Genomic DNA, 12602 nt, shown 5'->3' on the forward strand with positions numbered 1-12602 from the left:
AATGTTCCTGAGTGTCCTAGTTACAGTTTTGACTTAAATTGGCTTGAGAATCTATGGCAAGACTTGACCATATCTGTCTAGTAATGATCAACAACCAACTTGACAGCTTGAAGAAGTCTTCAAAGAATAATGTGCAAATATTGAACAATCCATGTGTGCAAAGCTCTTAGAGACTTACCCAGAAAGACTCACAGCTGTAAATCGCTGCCAAAGGAGATTTAAGTATATACAGTTGAAGTCGGAAGTTTACATACACTTAGGTTGGAGTCATTAGAACTCGTTTTCAACCACCACAAATTTCCTGTCAACAAACTATAGTTTTGGCAAGTCAGTTAGGACATCTACTTTGTGCATGACAAGTAATTTTTCACAGACAGATTATTTCACTATATCACAATTCCAGTGGGTCAGAAAATGATGTCATGGCTTTAGAAGCGTCTGATAGGCTAATTGATATCATTTGAGTCAATTGGAGGTGTACCTGTTGATGTATTTTAAGGCCTACCTTCAAACTCAGTGCCTCTTTGCTTGACATCATGGGAAAATCAAAAGAAATCAGCCAAGACCTCAGAAAACAAATTGTCACAGTGACTCTATGGGTTTGAGTAATGACTACAAAATTATTTTAAGTAACTGTACTCAGATATATTAAGTGCAATGGGTTTCCTCATAAGTTTTGACTCATTGGGGTTTACAGTGTATGCATTGCAGCGCCAACTTACTTCCATCTGGCTTCGCGAGACAACAAGCCAAGGGGGATGGAGAACGAGCCCATTTGTGGAATTTGATCGATTTTATTTGACCCCACAATGCAACAAAACTCTACTGAAATAGCAATATCCATAGAAGAAAAAAATGGACTGATCAGTTATCACAATAACTGTACCTCTAACCCACAGTGCCTGTTCATTCCCCCCACTCCTGGAAAGCAACCATTTTACAAATCCATCAAAAATCTATTTTATTTATTTAATTCTATGCATCCATCCAAAACACTTTTGAGAGAGCTTAGGTGTGAAACTTAACAAAAATCTATGCATTTGGGATGTCTAGGGATTTAATTTGGTTAAAGTAAAACATATAGAACGGTTAATGAAACAACTCATAAGCCACCAGATTTAGTAGCACATGAGATATTTTGGCAGTACATATCAACAAAAAAACTATTGAAAATACAGTTGCTAAAAGAATTTATCTGCAGGTTAGTTGAAAAGCCTGTATCAACTTTATATATAAAAAAACAAACTGTTAGTAGTCTATTTCTGCAGTGGGAGGCCCATGTCCTCTGAGAGCATGAAATGTTATTGTTGCTTTTTTCTATAGTGGCTTAATAATACATTTTCAGAGTGGAATATATAGTAGAATCTACTCTAATTGGAATCTATTCAAACAAGCCATTGTAAGTACACATGGGGAACTCTGTAGCTGTGTCGTACACTATGAAACAGAAGTTACTGCTCTGATACACTACTAGGATACGGAAGAGATAGTGCTGCTCCCAAGGACAGGACCAGGGTCCCTCACACATGGTTTATATGCGTATCAAACTATATGGTGCTTTTCGGAACCAATCAGTAAAACAGATCCTTTTACGCTTTGCTCTTCTCTGACGTTTCTGTGCCTGCATTCGCCCTGCCCGATCTGAAACGTTGACTCAGCTCTGCCGACAATACTGAGCAGCAGGATTTCTGTGAGGAGAGAAAAGGGAGACAGAAGAGAGGAGAGGAGAGGAGGAAGAAGTGTGAGTAGTAGGGGGAATTATAGGAAGAAAATTATGCTATGCACTGCTACCAAGTACTAATTGAGTGTATGTCAACTTCTAACCCACTGGGAATATGATGAAATAAATAAAAGCTGAAATAAATCATTCTCTATACTATGATTCTGACATTTCACATTCTTAAAATAAAGTGGTGATCCTAACTGACCTAAAACAGGGATTTTTTACTGGGATTAAATGTCAGCAATTGTGAAAAACTGAGTTTAAATGCATTTGGCTAAGGTGTATGTAAACTTCTGACTTCAACTGTATATATTTTTTAAGTCCATTCAATATCCTCTCCTCATGTTCCCTTACCTTCTGGTCCTTGGCTTGGTCACGGGCCTTGGAGGCAAGCTCTAGGAGGGCAATGAGGAGGCCCAGGCCACACCCCAGGGCCAGCAGCATGAAGAGGCCCCTCAGGAGGTGGGCCTGGAGGGCCTGTGGGGCTTGGCCCCCCTCTGGCATACAGCTATTGGCCCACCACTTACTCTGCAGGTACGCCAATTCCCCAGACTCACTCAGCTGCAGTATGGCCACCGTTATGTTCTTCATCATAGGGGAGCCTGGCAGGGAATGAGAGGGAGGATACAGAGGGAAGGAGGAGGAGAGAGATGGAGGGACAGCAAGTGAGAAAGGGGAGTTCATGTTTTGTCTTGCGAGAGAAGGGTGTCAGTGTGTATGTGTTTGGGTGCATATCAAGAAATGAACAGAATTTTGAATACTTCAGATATTCATCACCACAGCAGACCACCCATAAAAACACATAGACAATGTTCCCAATGTTGCCTATTGATAGCACAGCCTTCCATCTATGGGGTGTACAGTGGATCCAGCTGCTCGGGGCTCACCTAGGGGTGCTGCAATGCTGTACCCTCTCATGGCAATGAGTTCACTGCTGCGGATCAGGTTGCAGTAGCGAGCCACAGCTATGTCCAGAGACGCTGCCTCGCCAATGAAGGCGTAGTTGCCTTCCTGGGCACGTCGATTGCCCTCTTCCACAGAACGCACACAACTCTTCTTCCTCTCCATGTGCTGGAAGATGCTTCGGTAGGTGGGGTTGTTGGAGTTCTAGAAATGGGAGCGAAAAGGGAATCTTAGAAATGCATCGTTGGTCAGATGATTTTAGGCCATAGTTGTTGGGACATTAGCGATTCTAGTTGTAGGTTTACGTTTTTATCCGAAACTCACTATGGAAGGAAATGTAAAGAAATATGTGCAGGTATAGACAATTTAGCATTTTTGTACATCGATTGACGTTTACTAAGGAATACATTTGTACGGTTTCTTTTTAAAGCGACACGTACTTTGAAGAAATTGAACGTGGAGCCGCCTTCCACTGTTCCATAGTCAATGACGTCCTGTCTGGCCAGCTCATCGAAGTTCATCACCGAGACGTGTTTGGTGTCCGAGCGTAGCATGGTGTTGAAGTTGCTGAAGTAGCAGGCCAGGAGCACCACCGCAAACACCCACCAGATGGCGCTGATAATGCGGCCAGACAGGCCTTTAGGGTGTGGGCCAGCACCTGAGAACGCAAACCATTTCCATTATATTATGTAAAATTGTATTCTATGATTGAAATTTGAAATGGGACGGATCACTTAAAAACATATTTGAAACTTCTGTTGGGGAGACTGAAAAACGCTTTTCATTTTAGAAACTCAAACTTATTTTTGCTGTAACTCCATCACTTTCTTCTGGACTACAATAGAAAGTGTGCAAACTCCCATATTATCCGTCCTAGTTTTCTCTTCAGACAAGCAATGTAGAACATAAAAACATAACAGAAGATATAGATTGCTCATACGCGTAGCCCTTTATACGGGTAGGAAATGGCAGATCTGGACACTGATAAACGCCTAAATTAGAACACAGTGGCTGTACAGAAACATGCTTTGCATGCCGTCAGAGCTCAGGGTCTCCGCTTCACAGCTCCGAATGTTTTTTTGGGTATGTTTTAGTATTTTCTCGTTAATACCTGCGTTCTGTTTTGTAAATTGTTGATCTGTATTTTGAATAAAAAATACATAATTTTTTAAAAAAAAGCTCTGAATGGGTTTTGTCTGACAGCCGTTCTGAACTTGAGCACAGGGCATGACAAAAAGTTGCTCCAACCTCTCCAGCTAACTGCTAAATGGGTAACTTATGCAATTTGTTTGTTGTCTGAGTGAGGGAAATGCCGCACATTACGAGGCCTCTATGTATTTTGAGGATGATAATAAATAGCACTTTGATGTGATACAAGCAAGCCAAACACCCGAGTCCAAATGTGCACTTCACATTTCCATATCATAAAACTCATGTCAAATATGGTTTATTTTTAAAATACTTGTTATATATTGGTTTTTGATCACAACAGAATCACAACAAAATATATATACCCCCCCAAACTGAAAATAAAAGGCCAACAATCAGCATTTCATAAAACAACATCATTGGTACTATGGTAAGTAATTGTTGACACTAATAAATTATAGTCATACAAAAATAATACTAATGATAAAAAAAATTCAGCAAACTAAAAAGCAAAGGCAAGGTATCCTTTGTTTGGTGTTGGCTTGAGCATGTATCTGAAGTGTTATTGTTTTCATTTATTTACTTGTTTTTTGTTAAATCTCATTTGCTTGTTGTTGGCATCCCACCTTGCGTTTTCATCGTCTGCGTGTATTACACACACGCACATACGCATCAGCCGGCGCACACACACACACACACACACACACACACACACACACACACACACACACACACACACACGTGTCCATCCACACCCGTCCACTTAAAATATGTTAATTTTATCTCCTGTTAGCGCCTATAAATATTTCATAATATAATGCCAGTCTTCGTATTATTTATAATTTAGCTAGTCATGTTGCAATAGAACAAGCTTTCAAATTATGCCCACCTGACCCAGATTGTCATTCATTAAGGACGGTTTTGTGTAATTGTGTAAAGGAGGGGATGCATGGCTATGTTAAAAATAAATTTAAAAAACACAAATCTGGGCGATTTGGCTCATAACTGCGTTACCTTGCAGTGTCAGGGCTCCGGTGATGTACCAGAAGCTGTGCAGGAGGGTGAAGCTGTGTTCGTCTGTCTCGGGATCCGCCCACTCACAGGGGCTTATCCTGAGGGGGTAAAGTGAGCATTGAGATGTCTTTCTTTACAGAACTTCATTCTCTGGACAGTGGCCAAACCAGATTCTTAGAAGGATGAATTAGCAGTGTAGTTTCTACTTCCATTGACATGCTCTATTATCAACCACCCCCATCTCCCACGCTAGAGTTGTATACCGGACATACTGTAGCCTATATGTTTCATAGCTTTACGCATTATTTGTATGTTGACATCTTTGTATGCAAAGATTCTAACTTCTACGTATTTTTACTTAGTCTCGTTGACTTTAATGGATGACTGACAGACTTAAGTGGAAGTTAGGATTCACCCCGAAATGACTAGGGTTTATAGCTAGTGGCTAGATTAGGAATGGGGCCCAGTTGATGATGATATCTCACCTGGCCACCAGATAAATGCAGAGGCCAGTCACCAGGAAGGCCATGAGGACACCCACCCACATCTCCGTGGAGAAGGGGAAGAGGAAGCTGACGAAGTGGCTCTCCTCGGAGCCCAGGTCCTTGCTCAGGATGAAACCAACACCGGTCTGCATGAAGGGAGTGCTCATCTCCACCGACAGCTCCCTGGTTGCTGTGAGTGTCAGAGGGGCGACCGCCAGGTCGGCTTCCTGATAAATAGGAGCAGACAAGAGCAGACACACAAACACACACATACATCACACAGTGACACACACACATGAGCAGGAACACACATAGGAGTAGGGACACACAGACACAGGAACAGGGACCCACACACACACAAGTGTGAGTGAGTATATCCATGCACTGCCTACTGAACAGAAGTCTGAATGACTTAACCAATCTCCCAGCGTAGAGTATACCACCACCTGCTACTTTCTGTCCAGGTCACTCACCCCTCGGACCACCTCCCCGATCATCCCGAGCCAGTTTCCGCTCTCGTCCTGTCGCCCGTATTTGCCGTCCTTCACCAGGTGCACTTCGTACTTGAAGCCCAACTTCTTGGCGATCTCCGCAAGCAGGTCAATGCAGTACCCCTCCAGCTCAGACCCTTGGGTCATGGTGAATGGCTCTTGCTGGTGGGAGAGAATCCGACAAGTGGATCATAAGTTAAAACATGCATTCCATCATAGAGTTACATTAAAGTGGCACACCAGTCTCCTTTTCACCACATGTAACTTCTGATTGACTTAACAAAAGGCATATCTCAGTAGGTAGTTCGTGTATGTCATGAGAGATCAGAATCGTGTGGCCTGTGTAAGCACAGCCATGGAATCTAATCTGATTGTTCAAATGAACAATAATTGGGCAAAATATCAGAATTGGGCACCTTATGTTGTTTTTCCTGTTTACACATTTGGGGGAAATCAGGTATCAGATATTTCATTACATCGGAATTGGGCTGCATGTGTAAAAGAAGCCACAGTGTCATTCGAACGGGTGTGCCCAAATAAATGCATTGGAGTCATTATGCTAAATATGAATTTGAAATATAAAAATGAATGTTTGCTGTATGTCTGATGATATGCATAACAAACCATTTACAATATGATAATATGATTGCGATAAGTATTAGTATGATGTGTAATAGCTTACCAATATAGTGGTGATGGATAACGCTGCAGGCCCTGGAACAAAAACCAAACACGTCAATGTGTACACACTGCTCCTTAGTCTGTCTGTGTAATGAAGGTTAATCCCTTCTCCCAGCCTTGCATTGGTTCATTTGCTTTGTCTGGTTGAAAACTAGTGGAAGTTGCTTCTTGAGTGCTTCCAATGTAAGCGTATCATCTTACCATGTTATGCTATGTCCTCCCTTCCAACTTCAGGAATTAAGACCCAAGAGCCAGGATAGAGAAGAATGGCTGTATTGTACTGCATCTTTCTAACGAAACACTTTTCTCTCCAATGATAAGGAGTCAATTTTGGGGGTAATGTAGGGGGACATTAATGGGGTACAACAGGACTGTTTTGAACCTCCTGTGGTGAGACTAAAATGGGATCCTACCCACAACGCTCTTCCCTAAATGCATGTTCTGGAACCAACAACCCCTCCATCAAACCCCTCCAGCAGAAGAAGCAAACAGTCCCCCCTTCCAAACCCCCTCCCTTATGCATGACACTGAAAGTTTTCCTTGCCGTAGACTGACTGTGACCAATGCCATTTCAGCATGTCCGTCTCAAAAACTAACAAGCCCTGCCAGGGTTGGAGGCGGGGAAGCGGAGGTGCTGGGGAGCAATCGCTCCACTTACAGTGGTGGGCCCAGTTGGGGGTGCTCCCTCGGTATGGTATGGTGTCAGTGGCATACTGACACACATCAACAATCATTTGTAAAAGACCTTTGGCATCGACCTACAAGCCCACTGAGATGTCTGTCATTTCACGGGCTTGCCCCGAGCCATTGTCTGCAAGCTCAATTGATTTATCACACTCTTTTGTTGGCCGTGGCAGGCATCCTCTTGGACGGCTCGTGGGAAATGGTCAGGCCTCAGATCTGATGAGGCCCCGGGCTTTGTTAGGGCTCCAGCCGTCCAGCCTCGGTCAATGGGCAGAGTCAGATGGGGAACCCTCCCGTAGGCTAGGGCATGCTGGGATGCTGGAGGAATTTCACCTCCAGGCTGGTTCTATGAAGGCAGCGCTAGAGAGCCATTGCCTGCCACAGCTTGGTGACTCAGTATGTTTTCTAAATGTATTTTCAACCCTTATTCCCAAAAGTCCTATAGATAACCTAAGGTACTTCAGAGGTGTCTTGACCACATACATTATACCACTAGGGGTCAGTGTAATAAAAGGCTATGGTTAATGAGTACCCTCGACAGTAGCAGGGAGGAAGTAATACTGGGGGATTAAGGTAGAAATTGCCCTCAAACACAGATCCATGATCAGATTACCCAACCCCAAATCCTAACCGTACCATTAGGAGGATTATAAAAAAATATTTGAACCTGAACCAGTGGCAGCATTCCTTGGAAACCTTATGATATATATGTATATATTTACCAGCAGTGCAACACCCAGATAGCAGTGCCACGGCACACACGACCAATCCAATCAACGCTTTCATGTTGTCACCTTCTGAACCTGAGAATTATAAGAGGTGACAACTCATTTTCAATGACCCAGGTGACCTTACATTTGTATTTATTTTTGATGAATAGATGCTCATGGATTTCAGTTTATATTGACCTCAACATGAGTGTAGTGAAATCCTTGAACTTCAACATTGTAAGCTATGGGTCAAATTCAACAAAATTACTACAAACCGATAACTATTGTAGAAATAATAATAATATAAATGCAGAGGTATTTTTCTATAATTTGAGGGCCGTAATTCTGGCTATACTATACCTTATAGTGCTCTTATTAATGTGAAGTGATTCCTGTTACACTGTAACATGAATTATAGTGACTCATTACTACATGTTTTTAAAACTGTACTCAAGGTTACTCCAGGTCAGGGTTATGGCTAATGTTAAAGTACAGTGTACTGATAGTACAGTGTACTACCTGTTAATACACAAGTACACAGTAATAAGGGCACTGTAGTGTAAAGTGTTATAGTACTCCCCTGCACAAAAAAAACAAGAAAAGCATATTAACCTTTCACTTAAAAAGAAAATATATTTATTGGCTCAGGGGATAACAATGAGATTTTATGTGTAATTCTTTTAACAGATGCATTTTTAGCACTATGTGCTAACCAAGGACAATGCTTTCCAAATGGTGGGTTGAGACTGACGGACCATGCCTACAGACTGGGTTATAGCTCAACACATGGTTTAGTCTATTTGGTTAGTCACAAGGTTCAAATTTAACTTTACTTCTTATAAAATTGGAAATCCTAAACCTGAATTTCACATTGGAATTCAAATGTGGGGGTTGTAATGCAAAAAAACGCTAATAAACCATGCCTCATGGCATATGCATACGTTCATTAATAGATCACAAATAGAAGAGAAAAAAAATCTAAATGCTATTAGAAACAACATCAATAAGATGCTGCTATCAAAATTCACTGTAAAAGTGAATAGCACTGTCTGAATGACACCAATAAGGTTTCCTTACCTTAGATATTCTGTCTTGGTAAAGAAGCAACTCTGGTGGAGTGGAAGGACTCAAACAAAGTAGTTAATGGAGAGGGAGGGATGGTTGGGTGCAGTGCAAGAGGGTCAGATATCACACCCACACGCAACCCAAAATTATAAAGGGGTTGGACATGGCAGTAGATGTGGAGGACTCGAAAACATGTGGGCTGCGTCCCAATAATCTCTCTAATCTAATCTCCTTTCTCCCGAAGTGTGCACTTGTTCACTTCCCTTGTTGCACAATAGCAGCTATAGAGTGATGCACATCAAGTTGGAAAATGCTTGTTTTTGTCAAGTTAAGTAAGAGAGCCCCAACCTCTCATTCCCCCACCTAAAAAAAGGAGAAGAAAAAGCAAGTTCTGTCACGACTTCCGCCGAAGTCGGTCCCTCTCCTTGTTCGGGCGGCGTTCGACGTCACCGGCTTTCTAGCCATCACCGATCCACTTTTCATTTTCCATTTGTTTTGTCTTTGTTTTACACACCTGGTTTCAATTCCCCAATTACATGTTCATTATTTAACCCTCTGTTTTCCCCATGGTTTTTGTGTGTGATTGTTTTATGCATGTTGGGTCCGTTATTTGTGGGCTCGGTATTAGGACATGTTATTGGATTTTTTTTGTAAAGTTACTTGTGTTTACTCATCTCTGCTGTCCTGCGCCTGACTCCTCTGCACCAGCTACACCCAGACCCCTAGAAGGTCCTAGTAGCCAATGGAGAAAGGGGAGTTGGGTGCAGTAGCACACCCATACAACACAGGAGATGTGTGATTGTTTTGTATGGAAGAGGGCAGTCCTTAAGCGTAGACCAAGGATATCAAGGATCTGGAAGGATTCTATATGGAGGAATGGTCTATGATCCCTCCCAATGTGTTCGCTTTCAGTTAGTCAACTTCCTTACAACATAATATGGGGAGTCGCACTCGCGACTTCGGTTGAAGAATATAAAATCACGCCTGACAAGGCCAATGAAATCCACACCTCGCTGGAATCCCTGCCTTCCTCATGTGATAAGCATGAGGCTCGGATGAATTCCTTCAATTATTCCGCTCTTTACCTCAGTGTGAACAGGAATGATTCACGCTACTAAAACAAACAAATGGAACATGAGACAGTCTTACGATTTGCCGACTAAAGTTTCCCCTCTGGACGTTGTGTGCTGGAGTTTGTATGGTTCTCATAGTTTCCTAATCACAAACAATTATTTATTCTTCAGATTATTTGGCCTGGCTTTAGTAATGATTAAGATGGCAAAAGATGCGACCTAGATGACGAAGGCTAAGCCGGGTTAGGGTTCGCGCCCATGCCCAAATGTTGTCTTGTATGTCTCGGTGCATGCTCTGCTGTGCCCTCATTCAATTCAGTTCGTGTTCAGGACTAGGGGACGGCTGGCACTGAGCCCATACTAGTCCACACACAGGTTCTCTTGACAATCGTGTAGCATTTTTTTTAGGTGGCTTGGTGTTTCCTACAGTGACTTCCTCTCCCGGGTGGCCGTACCTTGGCTGTATTGGAGTTGTGGGAAGCGGAGATGGATTGGATCTTTGGTCGAATCAAATGTCTTGTCTGCCTGGGCGTGGTGTGTGCAGTGGCTGCCCAAGCTCAACACGGCACCTGTGCACTCTATCGTTGGTTACGGGATGCTACTCGAAGAGAGAGGGCCGACAGGTTCAATAGGTTCCCCCCCGCCGCCTGTGTCTGTCTCAGTCAAGCACTGCTTGACTCTCTTCCCAGACTTGTCGATGAAGGGTCTGGTACCACCTCATTGATACAGTCCTATGTAGACCTTTGAGACCATGCTGGCTAACAAGCGCTGCATAGCGTGCTTGTCAGGTTAGCTAATTCCCCGAGGTGAGCTAGCTACTACTAGCCATTCTTGCCTCCCCAAGGTGGAGTTGCTTGGGTAACTCTCTTGTTTCATATACATAGCGTTAAATCGCTTGGTTATTCTAAACGGACCGTGCTGCGGTCAAAAGAGTCGAGCTAGCCTAACTTAGACTAAAGAGCCTCCTGACTAATGTCGGCTAGTATGCATAACGTCCAGCCAATGAAGGTTCCTAGCATTCCCCCAGCGTTATGGCAACCCCATTCCTATTTTCAATTCCTGAAGTTGGAGGGAGTGGAGAAAGCAGGACTTGCATTCACCTCCGATGAGGAAGCTGCCGCTGTGCACACCCCCGGAGTGAGGGGTCTTAGCACGGGTCTGAGCGACCCGTGCGCCACTCCACAAAAAAAAATACTGTGACGACAGTGCCCTCACGTTTTATTATGGCAAACAGGGTACTACATCAACCATTTCCGGAGACCTCTGTACCTATTAAGGGGCCGGGCTATACAAGAAGAACAACAAGAACAACATGTGTTGGAAGCTTGTGTAACCTGTGTGAAATGGCTAGCTAGTTAGCGGTGGTGCGAGTTAATAGCGTTTCAATCGGAGACGTCACTCGCTTTGAGACCTTGAAGTAGTTGTTTCCCTTGCTCAAGGGCCACGGCTTTTGTGGAGCGATGTGTAATGATGCTTCGTGGGAAGCGGCAGTTGATGTGTGCAGAGGGTCCCTGGTTCAAGCCCAGGTAGGGGCGAGGAGAGGGACGGAAGCAATAATGTTACACTTGTCCATGTGCCTGTCTGGTATCCCACATTCCATGGTGTTACAAGGTGCTTTGTCGCCAGTACCTACGACTGGTTTACTTCTGTGATGGAAGTCATATTGCTGTTGCGGCCCTTCCAGCGCTGTTCTAGCCACCTGGACGCATCTCGCAGCCTAAGCCGGTCGTTTCAGATGTGTCAGGCCTGCCGGCCATGGCCCAGGGATGGGGCCCTCTGCTATGGTCAGGGGGCTCCCAGAAGTTGTATCCCGCAAGGAGATCCTCCAGAGGACTGTACGAAGGCAACTCGATTTTTTTGGGGGGGGGGGTTATGGACACTTGTGCGGAGCACACTGCATATCAATTACCTGGAGCTCCTAAGGGTGTATCTGGCGCTCAGGCGTTTCCCCCAGTTTTTGTCGGGCTGGCTTGTGCGGGTCAGAACCGACAATATGTCAGTGGTGGCATGCATTAAAAGACGGGGAGAGGAATTTTGTCAGGGCCGACATAAATCTTTACCCATCGCGAGAAAATGCGTATTGAAAATGAGGCCCCGTTTTGAACCACTGGAGTCTGTGGCTCTGAAGATCCTCCGTTATACAACCTCCTTGCTAGTGGCTTTGGCCTCGACTAAACGTGTTGGGGACATCTATGCGTTATCGTACACCCTTCCTGTTCTCAGTTCGCCCCAGGCGAATGTCATGGCTACGTCCTAGAGGTCCTCAGCGTTTGAGCCATTTCCCTTTTCGCCTCCTCCTTTTGCTTCTGAAGAGCAACAGAGGTTACATGCGATGTGTCCGTGGAGAGCTTTGCACACGTACATTGAACGGACCTGGGTTAAGCATTTATCTGACCAGCTTTTGTCTGTTTTGTACTCCAGCTCGTGACAGGGTGCTCTCGAAGCAGCGTAATTTAGTATCCATTGGGGTCAGGTTGGGTTATGATTCTATTTCCCCATAGTATGTTGTTCCGAAGTTGACTGATTGAAAGGGAATATAACGTTATGACTAACACACTAGCAGCTTACAGTGATGCACATCAAGATGGCAAGGCTTGTTTTGTCAGGTTACATAAGAGAGCCCC

The 12602-nt window shown here is 43.9% G+C and overlaps 1 protein-coding gene across 1 annotated transcript; it reads right to left on the bottom strand.

The window, feature by feature from the left end:
* Nucleotides 1–944: 944 nt before the first annotated feature.
* On the bottom strand, nucleotides 945–9044 carry si:ch211-251b21.1 (uncharacterized protein LOC571720 homolog). The gene is made up of 10 exons (XM_024401794.2): nucleotides 8918–9044; nucleotides 7853–7933; nucleotides 6448–6479; nucleotides 5748–5927; nucleotides 5275–5501; nucleotides 4790–4887; nucleotides 3067–3284; nucleotides 2611–2830; nucleotides 2078–2325; nucleotides 945–1688 (listed from the first exon to the last, which is right to left on the bottom strand). The coding sequence occupies exons 2-10, from the start codon at nucleotides 7914–7916 to the stop codon at nucleotides 1590–1592; spliced, it is 1386 nt and encodes a 461-aa protein (XP_024257562.1). The 5' UTR covers nucleotides 7917–7933; nucleotides 8918–9044; the 3' UTR covers nucleotides 945–1589.
* Nucleotides 9045–12602: the final 3558 nt, after the last annotated feature.

Source organism: Oncorhynchus tshawytscha, linkage group LG22 (assembly GCF_018296145.1).
Source record: "Oncorhynchus tshawytscha isolate Ot180627B linkage group LG22, Otsh_v2.0, whole genome shotgun sequence".
NCBI classification, from domain to species: domain Eukaryota; kingdom Metazoa; phylum Chordata; class Actinopteri; order Salmoniformes; family Salmonidae; genus Oncorhynchus; species Oncorhynchus tshawytscha.